General features: G+C 49.4%; 1 protein-coding gene across 2 annotated transcripts; it reads left to right on the top strand.

The window, feature by feature from the left end:
* The first annotated feature begins 2,125 nt into the window (after nt 1-2,125).
* ZNF346 (zinc finger protein 346) lies at nt 2,126-15,475 on the top strand. 2 transcript variants are annotated; one of them, XM_054037677.1, is made up of 8 exons: nt 2,126-2,203; nt 3,190-3,336; nt 4,197-4,300; nt 4,403-4,498; nt 5,719-5,863; nt 6,946-7,185; nt 10,003-10,096; nt 13,319-15,475. In XM_054037677.1, the coding sequence occupies exons 3-8, from the start codon at nt 4,205-4,207 to the stop codon at nt 13,422-13,424; spliced, it is 777 nt and encodes a 258-aa protein (XP_053893652.1). In that variant the 5' UTR covers nt 2,126-2,203; nt 3,190-3,336; nt 4,197-4,204; the 3' UTR covers nt 13,425-15,475. The 2 variants fall into 2 exon arrangements, with proteins under 2 accessions (XP_053893652.1, XP_053893651.1); XM_054037676.1 differs by lacking the exon at nt 3,190-3,336 and having other exon boundaries at nt 2,131-2,203.
* Nucleotides 15,476-15,994: the final 519 nt, after the last annotated feature.

The following is a 15,994-nucleotide window of genomic DNA, read 5'->3' as shown; positions in this document are numbered from 1 at the left end:
ATCAAACATAACCAGAACCCTTTCATAGTCCTCTTTGTGACTGGCTTCAGAAAAGTCAAAGAATTTAAAGATATCCTCTACCTACTTCCCTATAGCATAAATTACGGATGATACCTGTATATCTCCAGTGTCTTTGTAAAGCTTGTTTGCCATTTGAAATCTTGCAAAATCCTGCTTCCAGGCTGTCCACTGTGAAGGTTTCTCAAAGCTGAAGTTCTCTGGGGCATTGAAGAGTGGCATATTGTTAAGATCCTGCAACCTTTGATGCTGTTTTCCTTCTGTGTCTGTTCTCCTGTGGCACTAGATGGAAAATAAAGCAAGAGTAGCTGAGGAGGTGTACAAGAGAAGGGATTCTAAAAAGGTTATTCTAGTATCTAAACAACTGATACTACAATTCTTGAACTATTGTGGCATTGTGAATGTTCGAACTGCACAGAAGCACAAGGTACATGTTAGATTGGATATCACTTTCAGGGAGGAGAACACGTGAGGACAAAGACTACCTATCTCAGTACAATCAACAGATGCAACCATCATGGAGACAACTTACAACGGAGTCAAACATCTTGCTCTGGAGACAAAAGTGAGAGAAATAGGTTCCCTTATATTTCACTAGGAACAAGAGTTTAAAACTAAAGCTTTGCAAAACAACCAAACATACATGAAATATTATCCAGGCCTCAAGATTTCTTCCTCTAGAGTTTCTGGTAGTTTTGTTTATATTGTAGTGGGAGAGTCTGTGGGATCTGGCAGATTTTAATGGCATCTCCTCCTACGTATATTTTGGTCATACAAATGTTTTTGTTAGAGAGAATTTTTTCTGGATGAGGTCCTCTGTATGGGTTTTGGAAGAGTTCTGTCCAGATTTTACCATCTTGGATTGCTGAATGTTCTTTCTTTTTGTGGATTTAAATTAATTCCTGATGTAGCAGAAGGAACTGGAATCTACTGTGGGCTGGTTTATGGTAGATCATTATTACTTTCTCCTGTTGGATGATTCCTACAAACCACCATCCAAATTTTAATTAAAAAAAAAAAAAAAAGTCAGTAGACTGTCTGGTAGTAAAGCTAATCTTCAAAATGTGACCCAATCAAAAATTAATGCAGTAAGGTCTGCCTGAGTTTACAGCCAGCCTGAAGTAATAGCTCTGAGGTGTGAACTACCCCTCCTAATCCCAATGGAATGTTAATTCTGATGCCTAATGACACACAATGTCAACCGTTAACTTTCCCACTGCTGATCAAAGCAGATTTTAAAAAGGGGGACAGTCATAGAAAGGTCTGCACAATCTACACACGCCTCGTCTCCCCTAGGTTGCTGTGGTATAAGTAACTTTTCCTTTAGTTTATGGAAGTTTGTATCATGGCCTTTCTCTTACCTTCGCTTTCTTTATGTAATAACCTTTCCCGCTGGGTGACTGATTCTCTCTTGAGGATTCGGTGTGGGTTTTATTTGACATTAGCCCTTGTGTTGGGGAATTTCAGTCTTGCCAACTTTCAGAGTTTTATCACAAGTGCTGTGATATTTGACACCTGTCTCAAAGCTCCAGGTCCTGGAGGCATGGCCGTCAGCGACTCCCCGCTCTGGTCAGGTCATTTCCTGTCCCTCGGGGTTGCAGAGAAAAGTGGATGTGGCCTAGAGGTTCAGAACCCAACTAAAAGACACGCGCGCACGCCCAGCAATGGGGCCGCACCGTTCTAGTCCGTTTTGAAGCCAGGGGTGTGACTTGTGAACACTTGAGGCTGCCAGCCCCGGGGTGGGGTTCACGGGCCCTTGGCTGCTGGATTTCCCGCGGGGCCTGTAACCCAGCAGAGCACAGGTGCGGTCATGCCGCCCAGCTCCAGGGGTGCCGGCTGGGCCCCGGCCTGCGGGATGGGTTTGGCACCTGGGCCTGGGGGGCAGCTGGGTACCTTGGGCAGGGGCCTGGCCTGGCCCTTCGCAGCCCTGGGACAGGCCGCCCCGTCCCCATGGCAACCCCGCCCGGGCCGCCTCTGCCCACAACCAACATGGAGGCCCCGGCCTGGCTCCTGTGTCACGTGCCCCGCGCCGGCGCCGGCGAGCAGCGCGGAGCTCGCGAGAACGCCGGCCCTCTCGCGATAGCTCCGTGCTGGGGGCGGAGCCGGCCGGGGCGCTCGGAGAAGATGGCGGACGGGGCGGGTAGCAACGGGGACGCCGCGGCCTTGCCGGTGGGGAAGGAGGCAGGTGGGTCCGGGCCCAGCGCGGAGGGGCCGCGAGCCGCCCCGGCTGTCGGGGGGGGGGGAACACCCGGGCTCGCGCGTCGCGTTAGCGCCTGGGCCGGGCGGGGCGGGGCGGGGAGCGAGCCCGGCCTGCCCGTGACGCGGGGGCGCAGCGCTCCCGGGGGGGGGGGGGGCGCGACACGGCTCCCCCCCCCGCCTCCTCCCACGCGCAGCTTCCCCCGCCCGGCGCGGGCCCGGCTGTACGGCCGCTGCGGCCCGGCGTTCCGCCCGCGGGCTCGTTCTCCCCCCCGGGCCCGGCCCGGCCCCTCAGCCCCGCTAGCGGGCCCGGCTGTACAGCCGCTGCGGCCCGGCGTTCCGCCCGCGGGCTCGTTCTCCCCCCCGGGGTCCGGCCCGGCCCCGGCCCCTCAGCCCCGCTAGCGGGCCCGGCTGTACAGCCGCTGCGGCCCGGCGTTCCGCCCGCGGGCTCGTTCTCCCCCCCGGGCCCGGCCCCGGCCCCTCAGCCCCGCTAGCGGGCCCGGCTGTACGGCCGCTGGGGCCCGGCGTTCCGCCCGCAGCGCGTGTCACGGGGTGTGTGGTAGCAGGAGCGAGTCCGACACTTCTCAGCACGAGAGTGGCTGGGACACTGCTGTGTCCCGTAGGGCAGCACTGGTTAAGGGAGATGTGACTTGGGGTGTAGCCGGGCAAGGCTGAGAGCCCTACATCTCCTTCGTGTGCCACTGACCCTGGGATGACTTTGCTCTTCCCTAACACCATGTCAGGCCTTACTGAGGAATTGAATCTTACGTCTGACGTCTCCGCTGCACAGTCTTTAGCCCGTTGACTCAGTAACAGGAGGCTAATGCAAGCTTTGAAGCCATATGTAAACTGACCATGGATTGATGATCGGAAGCAAAGGTTGAATCGTCCCTGGTATTCACGCTTCCGTGCTGATGTAATTACTGTTTTCCCAAAGTGAAATGTTCCTTGGATTTTTTTTTCTTTCATTTTTAGAATTGGCATAGTCTGCAATGGATTTTCTTGGGCTGTGAATTATCAGAGTTGTGTTTCTGTGGCTGCCCATCCCTTAACATTGGACTGTTCTTATTCGCTAGTGTACTAAAGGTGTAAAATGCCTATTGGCCCCTGCTCACTCTACAGGTGAGGTCTGCTTTAGGGTTGAGGCTAGAGTGGGGTTCAAGGTAATCTCTATTTGTAGTTCTCTCAGAAGACTGTATTAGGCGCCTAAGTTACTTAGGGCTTGTCTACACTGACACTTTACAGTGCTGCAACTTTACATACATGGAGATAGTTCTCTCATATAGAGCTGGAAGGGATCCTGAAAAGTCAGAGAGTCCAGCCCCCTGCCTTCACTAGCAGGACCAAGTACTGGTTTTTGCCCCTCAAGGATTGAACTCACAACCCTGCATTTAACAGGCCAATGCTCAAACCACTGAGCCATCCCTCCCCCATGAAAAAACCACCCCCCTGAGTGCAGCAAGTTTCAGCGCTGTAAAGCCCCAGTGTAGATAGTGCACCAGCGCTGAGTGCTGGGAGTGACTCCACGGTACCGCTTTAGCACTGCCAGTGTAGACTAGCCCTTAGTTGTGGTGGTGATATCTGAGTTTCTCCCGAGAGTGGGAAGGGAATTTAAGAAGTGATTCAGCACTTAGTGATTTTTTTTCCTCCTTGATTTGTATGCGTCTGTGCTCTCTCATCCTGACTGGGAACCTGGGCGAGAATTACTCTAAATGTCCAGCACCAGAGCATGGGAGATGTAGATTTGGGTGCGCTTCTCGTCCCCCTCTATGAGCTGAGGGGTGAAAACATTATTTACTCATAGATTTAAAATAATAAAATGCCCATCCAAGACTCTAGGCCCCCTAACTACATTATTGTGACAGATATTTTAAGATGGTAGTAGTGGCACGGTGTTAGTATAAAAGACTCTGGACCCTGAAGTCATAGCTACCTTGTTTGAAACTAAACTGCAACACGTTTCCATGTTTTGTTCTTCACAGTTGATCGTATGATCAGAGAGAACAGCCACATTTTCACAGACGCTCAATGTAAAGTGTGCAGCGCAGTGCTCATCTCAGAGTCCCAGAAGCTTGCTCATTACCAGGTACTTCAGGCAGCAAGATGTTGCTGGATTTCTTATTTTGGACGTAATTGAATAGAATATTTGTTGCACATTAACCCAACTTTCTTCCTCACTCCCTGCCAGAGCAAAAAACATGCAAACAAAGTGCGGCGGTACATGTCGATTCACGGCGAGGAGGAGCTCCGTCAGGGGAAGAAGATAAAGCTGGAAACCAAGCAGGTAATGTAGAGAACTACAGGGCCTCCCAGGTCAGAGCTCTAGAAGAGGACTAGCATCCTGTAAGGGCTGAGGAGTGTTTCATTGACAGGGACTTAGCAGACACATTCCATGACAGGTGCAGTGGAATTTGGAATAATACATCAGAGGGAGGATTGTTGGGATTGGGTAATTTAGTGAGGACAGCTGAGCCCTCTAGTTGCTACACATTGCTGCAGTGAGCACACCGCTTAGCCAGTGTGTGTAACACCTGCAATCTAAACAAATGTGTACCCCCCATGAGAGTAGTACTGCTGTGAAGCAACATTTGGAAGGACAGGTGAGCGTAAAAGGTGACTAAGAGCAGTCACAAATGTAATTACTATGTAACTTTCAGTGAGCATGTCCTGTGAATTAATTACATTGCTGGAGTTTACTTTTTTGGATGATCTCTTGTTACTCAAAAGTTCCCATTGCTGGTGCTTACGGTGCCTTTAAGGCAGTAATGGCAACACATTTCCCACAATCTGTCTGCATGGTGATTATGCAGTTTGAGTAACAGATCCAAGTTTTATCACTGCTTCAGCTTTAATTCCTAATCACCTCCAATCCAGCCTCTTGCATATGCCCACATAGCATATACAGTGCAGGGATGAGTATAAAAGGAGGATCTGTGTGTGTGGTGGTAGGTTCAGACATGAATAAAATAGATACTTTTCAGAGTAGCAGCCGTGTTAGTCTGTATCCGCAAAAAGAACAGGAGTACTTGTGGCACCTTAGAGACTAACAAATTTATTAGAGCATAAGCTTTCATGGACTACAGCCCACTTCTTCGGATGCTTATGCGAAGAAGTGGGCTGTAGTCCACGAAAGCTTATGCTCTAATAAATTTGTTAGTCTCTAAGATGCCACAAGTACTCCTGTTCTTTTTGAAAATAGACACTGTTAACCTAGTCAGGTAGCTTTGAATTAGAGATGACAGAGTTGGCTGCAATGCCTTGTATTGCTTGGTCCATACCTTGTAGAGAATAGGCTGGGAACCTACACCAATGCTGCCAGCTACCTTGTCCTCAATTCCTCTGGGTCATAATAGCTTACCAGAATGTGCCACTATCCAATGAAAGTGAGACTAGTCAGAAATAAGAGCGCTGTTCTTCAAAGGAAGGTATGAAGCTGTACCAAATTCCTTGGATATATCTGATTGACGTTTGAGAATCTGAAGCAATGTTCCTTCTTGTGAACAGGAGAGCAGCAATGGAGAAGACAGGAACAAATGCTGCCCCATCTGTAACATGACCTTTTCCTCTCCCGTTGTGGCCATGTCTCACTACTTAGGCAAGACTCATGCCAAGAACCTGAAGCTGAAGCAGCAGTCCCCCAGAGTGGAAGGTATGGCTGTTTGCAGTATTTGTATGGGTGTCCTGTGAGGAGCAGCTCAAGTAGGTGATCTTTCCACTCCCTTCACATCATGATTTCTAGATTAGAGGGTGGCTGAGTACCTTGCTCCAGCTCTGGACCCATTGGCATTAGGGTGCTAATGCTTTCCTAGTGATACGAGTGCTGTTAGAAATCAGAAGCATGTGGCAGCCTGGTGAAACACATGCCAACAACTCTGTTCCCCCTTTTGGTAGTCCGTTTTGTAGACTTGCATTGCCCTGAAGCTTGCTTTAAGAAAGGCAATTCTAATTTGGAGCAACTGGAGTGCCTAGTTCTCCATGTGCAATGCATGCAGAGAGAGTCGACTTCTGGGTCCCATCTGGCATTCTTATCCTTTGGAGCCTCCGTTGGGTCAGATAAGAAGACTTTATACAGGGGTGCTCATGAGAAGACAAGTCACTTTCCGGCAGCTCACTGGGGGAGCGCGCTCGGATATTTTGAAGGTGCCTGTCACTGCGGCATAAGAGTACGTTGCATGTGTCCATCATACAGCAATGGAACTGTGTGCATTTGTCTACAAATTCATTTAATCGGGCTCAGTCCTGTTCCGAGAAAGTTGGTGGCAAGGCTACTATTGACTAATGGTGCAGGATCCACACACAGTTTATATATCGTACCATTGAAAGGAAATGACTCAAAGTGCATTATGGGAGGGTTTGCTCTGTTCTGTATTGTCCCCTTTTTCCATTTGCTGGGAGTGACTGACATCCTTGTGGGTGGGAGGTGATTTGTTTCCAGTTTCTTTAAACATGTCACTGTTGGCCTGCTGTGCTCCAAGATATGGCCAGGTGAATGTCAAGGAGGATCTGCAGTTCTGATTTAACTTGGAACTCTGACTTGTCTTACCATTTGGTGTTTAATGATGGGATATGAAAGGAAGAGATGGATGCAGATCCAAATGAAAAGTCTCCAGCAAAACTTCTGTCAAAAGCCTTTCTCTGTAGAAACAAACTGAAAATTCCAAAGCCTGACTCTGGCTGCTTAGTTTGTACATCTCTGAAGATTGGTAATTGGGGTTCTGTTTCGTCTTACAGTAACGATGCCTCCACAGAAATGCCCAGCTAACTTCCCTCCTTCTGCTGTATCTTCCAACGAGGAGAACCAGAACACTTCTGACCCAGACAAGTTCTGCAGCCTCTGCCATGCCACTTTCAACAATCCGCTCATGGCAAAACAGCATTACGTAGGCAAAAAACACAGAAAGCAAGAGACCAAACTCAAGCTGATGGCACACTATGGTCGTACTTCTGACGCACCTGCATCCTCCTCCATGGGTGAGTCCTGGGCAGCCAAGCTTACTAAAGTGGCTGAAGGATGGGGTGGGAGGGTCTCACGGTGGCAGTGGGTGTGTGAAAGCATTGGGATTGACAGCTTTTTAAAGAGAATAGAGTGAGACTTGCAACAAATTACACACTTTTTATTTTTAAGGTAGGATTGTTGGTGTTTCCATTATAAACTCCTGTTATTGCTTGAGGTATTACCTTAGCAGTTGGTAATTAGCTTGGGGTTGAAATTTGTTGTGGCTATTGTCTGTCTAGATGTAAAGTTTCAAGATTTAAAGATTCTGAGGAATCTTGGGAGCAAGTTGAACTTCTAGCTAAGTGGATTGATCCCTAAATGGAACTATAAAGATGGCAATCAATGCTCCAAAGGTACCTTTCAAGATGCCCTGCCAGGGGAGAAAATACTGGGCTTGTACTAGTCTTGCTGCTCTATGATGCATACATAGGGACTGTGACAGGTTTTTCTGCCTGTTTTGACACTAGTCTTTCCAGTCCCATCTGATGAGGTAGTGTGCTTGCTTCATCCCAGCACATGCTGGAGGGAAAGCTGAGCTATTGAGAGGGATTTGTAGTCTGTTTAAAATCATGTTCTCTTTTAACTGCTATTTATAAACAGTGTTGAGTACAAGAGTCTCTGTTAAGATGGAGTGAAGGTATTTAAAAGCTCACAATAAACTCCTCTGTGCCTCCCACTGCACCTCCTCACACCAGAGAAACCAGACTTTACATTCCTGAGACTTTGAAAATAAAAAATAACAGCCAGAAGAAAATCTTTTTCAGTAGACCTCGATTTCGGGCCCTATTCTAAAGAGATGTAAAAGGGCACAAGCCCAGATTTTAACCCTTTCAGGCACTGCTGGCACTAACAAGTAATGGGTATCACTGATACTAAGCACTTCCCTGCCCCTGGAGCAGTAAGATTAAAGATGCCAATGGCACATGATTTCCACATTCAACTAGAGATGGCCAGGCAATGGAGTGATCTGATGGTCTAAAAATCTGCCCCTTCCCTAATAGTAGAGCCCTGGGTTAGTGTCATTCTTTTGTTGTGGCTCAAATAAAGACAACGTGAAGTCACTTAAATTCTGACCCTATCCGGTGCAGGTGGATGCTGTGACGCTGCGATCTTTGGAGTAGGGAGACTGTGCTGTAATCTTCCATGGGATGTTTGAGGCACCTGTAATGTCTGTCACATCTCATGTTACATTTAACCTATCAGAAACACGATTTCAGAGTCTGGGCTGCAATCAGGAGCCACTCTGATATGCAGCACAAAGAGCATTGGTCTGAGCTACTTTCTTGTCTATTTTTGTCCAACTCCTTCAGCTGTCGGATCTTTGTACAGTTGCTATCTAGCTCTTTCAGATGTCATACACCCATGCTTCCCTCCATGAAATCTGGGCTCCAAGTCAAATCTGTTCTTTCATGGAGGCTCTGGCATCTTCCCTCGCATGATCCTTCCGGTTATCTCCCTGGACTGCCTATCTTGGGGCTGTACCTGATTAGCCAGCAGGCACATCTAAAATCTTCACTTTTATATTGGTAACTTTAGGTACCTCACAATTTAAAAAGCTCCCTTTAAACACAGCCAGTGTAGGGTGGCAGAGATGCCGTTTAAATCGCTTTAACTTGAGTATCTTCCCATAAGGAAGTGTGGTGGAGTGAAATTCTCTGGCCTAGGTTATGCAGGAGTGCAGACTAGGCGATCGTAATGGTCCCTTCTGGCTCTTAAAATCTGACTCCAGATCAGTTCTCAAAGCTAAATGACCTCAGTCCAAAATCTTGACAGTACATCAGCATTGTAAGGAGTGTGTGCTGCATTGCCCTTCGCACTGTTGGTCATTGTACTGCTATTTTTCTCCCTTAGTTATGTTGGCTGAGGTGTGTGTTCTTGGCCTCTTAGTTGTTTCTTAAGATACCTGTTTTTATTATTTTTGTGCATGGCACTTTAGCAAATAGACTGAGGCCCTGCCCCAAGGAGCTTGCAGCCTGAGGGGCTGAGCTGGGAATATACTCAGCAATTTTCATCTTAAAAAAAATTCTGTGCAGTTGTCCCCTGAACTAGCCTCCTACACTGTGCCATGTTTTCCACTTCTGATCCCACTTCCTTGTGCTCAGCATCTGACGTCCAGTAAAAGTTCCAGAACTCTCACTCCAGCTGGAGTTTGACATCTTACCCCAGAGCACTGATGTATCTGGGACAGCTACCAACAGGAAAGAGTTACGTCTGAATGATACACAAACTGCAGATCAAATGCTTCAGGACAGAGCTTAATGTGTGACTGAGGGATGGCCTACAGCGTGTCATGCTGTATCTTAAATTTGACGTTGTGTATGTAATCTTGTGTGGTGCTGTTTCCCTTGTACTTCAAGTCGAAAAATTAGAAGGTTCCCTCTCTGAAACTGAGATGTACAGATGGAGAGAAGTGGAGTTGCAGAGGCATTGCTGTCAGATTTTGGACTGAAAACTCTCAAACCCTACCCCAGGCCATTGAAAGAGCATGAACGATCTCAAACATTACAGTGCATTTTATAATGAAGAAACCGGCCCTCTGATTGGAGACGACGGTTTTGGCTTGGCACGCTCTTCTCCAAATGTCTGTGGCCTCTGCTAAGGCTCCATTGGTGGGGGCAGATAACAAGCTCTCTATCTCCTCAGCCAATCAGAATGCTGGAGTTTACATGCCGTTTATTTCTGTTTAGCAACTGTTTCACTGGTGTGTCCAGTTGATTGATTGATCTTGCTTATTTCTACCTCAGGCACCAAGTGATTGGATAGCTGTTTGTTAACATTGATGTCTGTTTCAGCTGGGAAGGGGTACCCCTGCAACACATGTAATATAGTACTGAATTCCATAGAGCAGTACCAAGCTCACATCAGCGGCTTCAAACACAAGAATCAGTAAGTGATCTTTGGTTTAAATGCATTTACAATGGCAGTAGTTACATTGTATAGTTACATTTCATGCCATTGAATTGGAAGCACTGGTTCAGTGTGACTCGCAACCAACATGATGCACTTTGTGCAAATTTGTGTGCTTCCTTTTAAGACCAAGATCCACTAGTGTCTGTTTACACAGATACAAGGGGGGAGGTGGGGTAATCTTTTATGGGACTAGCTTCTGTTGGTCAGAGAGAGGCTTTTGAGCCACCCAGAGCTCTTCTTCAGGTCTGGAAAAGGTGCTCCTAGGGTCACCGCTAAATGCGAGGTGAAACAGATTGTTTAGCATCAATAGTTAACACCTAGTGTCTGGGGCCATTCAAGGTAGAGTGGTGTGGCTTGAAGGCATGTCTGTCTGTCTGTCTGTCTCTCTCCCCCCCAACAGAAGTTAATCCAATAAAAGATTCTCTCCCCCACCTTGTGCGTCTCATCCTGGGACTGACACAGCTACCACTACACTGCAGTTTACACTCTGGTCAGTTTTGCTTAGAGCTCCCCCTACAGGCCAATCCATGGTGCCGCACTAGCAGATGAGTAGGGCCCTATCAAATTCACAGCCTTGAAATCTGGTCTCTTATGTGCTTTTACCCTATACTCTACCAATTTCATGGGGGAGACCAGCGTTTCTCAAATTGGGAGTCCTGACTCAAAAGGGAGTTGCAGGGGGGGTCACAAGGTTATTTTAGGGGGGATTGTGGTATTGCCACCCTTACTTCTGCACTGCCTTGAGAGCGGCGACTGTTGGCCCGCTGCCCAGCTTTGAAGGCAGCGCCCTGCCAACAGCAGCACAGAAGTAAGAGTGGCAATACCACACCATGCCACCCTTCATCGCTGCTGCCTTCAGAGCTGGGCAGTTGGAGAGTGGCGGTTGCTGACGGAGAGCCCAGCTCTGCAGGCAGCAGCGCAGAAGTGAGGGTGGCAATACTGTACCATGACGTCCTTCCTTCTGTGCTGCTGCTGGCGGGGCTCTGCTTTCAGAGCTGGGCTCCTGGCCAGCAGCCGCCGCTCTCCAGCTGCCCAGCTCTGAAGGCAGTGCTGCTGCCTGCAGTGGTGCGGAAGTAAGGGTAGCAGTGTGGCCACCCTCCCCCCACAATAACCTTGTGACTCTCCTTCCTCTCTTCTCCCCCCCCCACTCCTTTTTGGGTCAGGACCCCTACAATTACAACACCATTAAATTTCACGTTTAAATAGCTGAAATCATGACATTTACTATGTTTAAAATCCAATGACTCTGAAATTGACCAAAATGGACCATGAATTTGGTAGGGCCCTACATATGAAAGCTGTTTGCCAGTTGTGAACCAAAAACACCAAGCAACTGATGAGCGGGTTGGCTGTACAGACGCTCCCCGAGTTACGCAAATCCGGACTTATGGGAAAAGTTCTGTACTTTTTTTTTTTGCATAATTGTCGTATACGTTCCCGACTTCGCAAAATTCGACTTACGCAAGGTGTTCCGGAATGGAGCGCTTGCATAAGTCGGGGAGCGTCTGTATAAGTAAGCCATATAACATCAGGCAGATGTCCCATATACATGGGCGTTTGAGGTCAAGTTGTCTAGCCTTCCTTCTGTCGAGCAACATTTCTGGAGCAATAAAGCTTTTGATCTGAAGAGAACGTAGCCGGAGAGCTGTTTGCAGCTCCAGCTTTTTCTGCTGCCCTGCCTGGAGTTGGCACATTCAGTCACAGACAGTAGCACTAAGTGTACTGTAACCAGGCACACCAAATTACCTGCTCTACGTAGTGTATTACTGACCTGAGAACGACTTCCACAAGCATAGGCTGCTAGGCAAACGTTGGATAAATTATACCACAAACATTTGGGAGCCCTGATTCTGAGCTTTAAATTAGAGGGTGCTCATAACGAAGCCAAACCGGGAGGGTGAAGTGTTCCTTAGAAAGGGAGGGGAGCTCAGTAGTAGGAAATCTCCATGGTGGAAACCTGCTGTCCAACCACGTGTCCCAGAGATGTTCGGAAAGATCTGGGAATGGGGACAGGCAGAAGAAAGGTGCTTCACCCCCCTTCTGTACCATAGGGAATAGCAGCCCCTCCACGGGTTTTGTTACGGGGGGAATACTCCAGCACAGGCAAACTCCTCTGACAGAAAGGTTTGACCGTGTCCCAAGGCAGGACGCTGCGCTGAGGAGGTGCCCAGCCTTTGCAATGCAAGGTGCTGAGGGCTCTGCCTGCCCGGCATTTTGGCCTTAGTTCTGACCTTGTTTGCATTTGAACAAGCTCAGGACATGTTGGGGGGGCAGGAGGCCGTTGGTGACTCCCTCCAATTGGAATGTGGGTGCTTGTGGTCTCACCCTTCACAAGCGCGTGTTGCCTGTGTACTTGGTGAGCTGGAGCTGGCTGTTTGCACTGGGGCATTGCACCTCCAGGCAGAGAGGTGGGATGTGCATTGCGAATGAGCTCCACCACCTCTGCTGCTGAACTAGGACTAACACCTGCTGGCACTCTTAAGCCAGGGCTTCTTTTAGTGACTTCTTAAATGCTGGTAGCCATTTTGTAGAGCCCTCAAATCTGCAACGTTCTTCACAGAAAACACAAGTGGGACCCACCCCAACTCCTTACACTGCCTACATCTACCTTTCTGTAGCTTAGAACTCCCACAAAGACGCTTGTGTACCACCCCACAGGGCCCTTCAATGCTAGTCCAAAGAACAATGTCACGAAATGTGTCCAGAAACCTCTGCTCTTTCTCTAGTGACGCAGAGCAATAATTATCCCCATTACAGAAAACCCCTTACAACAGTGTAGTTCAGCAGTAAGCTGCTTTTAGCTCCCGGGAGCCCAAATTCTGGGTTGCCAGTCTTTGCAGCCATTGTAACTGATCTGTTTTAAGCGGCTATTGGTTTGCTGCTGCCAGCTCCAAGCTGGATTCTACAACCTAACTGAGAAGAAAACAAGGAAACTTGGTTTATAATGGAAACACTCGACAGACATTCGAGTGGCGCTGTAAACACACGGTAGCTAACAAGTACTGGGTGCTGACATTTGTGCATAGTTCTGTAAATAGGTCACTTGAAAGCACATTGCCTTGATGTAAGCATGCTGCCCAGCTGCAGTAGGGCCGTGGCTAATGATGGCAGTGTTTGTTTAGCAATGATAGCTGACAGACTCCAGAGTGGTTCTGACTATGTCTACTCTCCCTTTCTTCCCCTCCATTCACTGTGCAGGATGCCAGGAGCAGTGCCCAGCGTAGGACGGTTCCCAAGGCAGCAGTATGTTCGGGAGGAGTCCACTGCCCCTGGGGGCTACAGTTACTTCAGCCAGGACTTCTAGAGCAATCTGCAGCCTTGTTCTTGGAGCTGTCAGGGGCCCAAGAACGAGCATTCTTTGCCAGCCCACAGTGGCTTCATTATCCCTCTGGATAAGCAAAGCCGTTCCCTCCCGTGTGCGCCTGTCGATCAGCCCCAGGGCTGGACGTCTCTTTGATGAAGGATCCAGCAGAAGCAGACATTGGACAGCAGGACCTCGCTCCCCAAGAGCGGTTCTCATTGTGCAGTCTCTTCCTGTGTGGCTGGTGGGGCGAGGATGTGTCTGGTACAGGCAGGGTCCAACAGCCGCAGACAGCCTGTCTCAAGGACACCTCCTCCCTCACCTAGAACAAACAGCATGGAATTCCTGCATCCGATGAGCCAACACCCTGTGCCAGGGGGTATCTGTCACCGAAGGAAGGCTCCTGGCTCTCCTAGGGCAAATGGCTAGGAGGTGAGGTGTGGATTGGACGCTTCGCTACACCGACAGATTAGCCTTGCCCAGGCTTAGACTGGGAAATCCTAGAGCCATGTTTCTTCCTGCCCCCCTCCCCCAGTTGGGTTTGTGCACAAAGTTTCTTGGTCCGCTGACTGCCAGTAGGGTTTTTCTGTCGTTCTGCAGATGTTGGTTCTGGAGTGTCAGATTTAGTGGTCTCTTTCCATAGCTACTATGTCTGGCATACAAAACCTGCTGCTAAAACAGGGAGCTGGCAGGGCCCTCGAAGAAGTAGAAAGTACAAGCTGCTGGGTCTCCAGAGAACTCTCAGGACCCCATTGGCCTCCACTCCTGGCGCTTTTCACTTGAAAGGAAGGAAACTTTCAAACCCTCCTTGCACAAGTTTCTTTTACGTCAAACGTTCATGTCCGTCTGGTAGAGGAAATGGTTGAGTCAGGTGTTCTTCATTCAAAACCTAAAGATGGTAGCAAATCTTGATGTGGTGCTAGCAAGGCTGAGCTCCTTGGGAGAATGCTCCCAGACTCGGTAGAGGAGACCCCCGAAGGAAGGGCTAAGGCGGCTTTGAATCTCAGATCACATTTGTGTGGTATTTTTTCCTTCAATTGAGGTATTTTCCTTTTGGTCTCTGCTAAGCTGCTGCACAGAGCTGCACACTCCCAGCTGGGCTGTCCACGTGTTCTGTCTGACATCCCTTCCCTATACCAGGCCTTGGCAAGCCCCCGTCTGGCTGTCCTCCCTCATCTCATCTCTCGTGAGGCTTGTGTTGGATCCTGGGGCTTCCCACATCTTGTGCAGGTCTGTCGTGCTGCTGACGTCCATTTCTCTACAGGAGGGAGACGTGCCCAGCCTCTGCGATGCATTTGGACAGTGACTTCCAGGGCCGATGGGCGGGAGTGTTACAGCTGTGGATGCTGTATGTATGCCAAGGCTGGGGGGAGTGATGGTTGGGCTAGAGGCGTTACTGCTTTGTGGAGGCACCGCTTCTCAGGTGGTTGGGATTAAGAATCCAGGCCATTGACTTTCTCCCTGAGCCCTGTGTGAAGCAGCTCACGTTGGCATAAGACTGGGAGCTGGCCTGGGCTCCAAGGCATATCCAAGGTGACCAGCACCAGGGAAGTGAACACACAAAGCAAGGGGACCACCTTGGATGCTAATCTCTGAGCTAGCACCTTCCCCGCCCCCAATCCAGGCTGTAGCTCTCCTCGGCAGCCTAACCTGCGTTCACACTAGAATAGGCGGCTGCCGCTCTGCCTAGCGCTTCCCAGTCCTGCCGTACTCGGGCGCCTGTAGGCTGCTTAGTGTCCCAAAGAGCCCGTCCAAACGTCAGACTCGCTAATGAGCAGTAAACACTAACAGACTGAAGGAAACACTGTGCATTGTGCACACTCCCATACTGTGCTGCTTTCTAGCTAGCTCTAGTCTCATTGTGCCAGTTTCCAGAGTGCCTGGCGGCAGGCAGGCACTGCGCGTTATCACCAGCATCACGGGAGCAGTGTGCGGCTCTGCTCCCGCCCAGTCTGGGATACAACTCACTGCCAGTGCTGCCTCGTCGGATAGTCAGTGTCTACGTAGCTGCTGTTTCCCCAGGATAAGCTCTCAATAGAGTGTTACTGTTTGTGTGTCGTGTGTGTATTTGCTGTTGCAGTTCGTGTTCATACCCGTGGCAGAAAAGCAGGCTGGGAAGAGCCACACTGGTCAGCCAAAGTGCATCTTTGTCAGCCAGCCATCTTGGGTTCCTGCAGCCCAGGGCATATTGGGGCTGAAACCCAGTCAGCGATGGGTTTTCTTACGCTGCTGCTGTGGGGTGATGACCTGTAGCTGGTTGCCAGCCAGGGCAGCCACTGGGTGAGTTAAGGGAGAGTCCAAATCTGGAAGCTGCTTCCCCTTTCACTGTTGCAAAACTTGTGCCAAACGTGTTTCCCGGCCAGGTTGGCCTGGGCAGTTGTAAGAGAATACGTCCTATTCTTCCACCACACGCCGCCTCAGGCCTGGGGACAGACAGCACAGCTGTGCTGGGGTTCAGCATGTGTACATCCCACTCGCAGCGGGACAATGTTCTCGTGCATCAAGGGACCAGACTTGGCCTAGTCCAGTCTCTCTCCTCATTCCTGCCTGGCTATGCCCAGGCGTAGAGCTTG

This window comes from Malaclemys terrapin, chromosome 8 (genome assembly GCF_027887155.1).
Source record: "Malaclemys terrapin pileata isolate rMalTer1 chromosome 8, rMalTer1.hap1, whole genome shotgun sequence".
Taxonomy (NCBI): domain Eukaryota; kingdom Metazoa; phylum Chordata; order Testudines; family Emydidae; genus Malaclemys; species Malaclemys terrapin.
This window is presented reverse-complemented; position numbering and strand designations above follow the sequence as displayed.

Excerpts from the sequence above, each read along its gene's own strand:
- ZNF346 (XM_054037676.1), top strand. The coding sequence starts at position 2,143 with ATGGCGGACGGGGCGGGTAGCAACGGGGACGCCGCGGCCTTGCCGGTG. Across the intron at positions 2,204-4,196 it reads GCCGGTGGGGAAGGAGGCAG|TTGATCGTATGATCAGAGAG; the intron begins GTGGGTCCGGGC and ends TGTTCTTCACAG. Across the intron at positions 7,186-10,002 it reads ACCTGCATCCTCCTCCATGG|CTGGGAAGGGGTACCCCTGC; the intron begins GTGAGTCCTGGG and ends TGTCTGTTTCAG.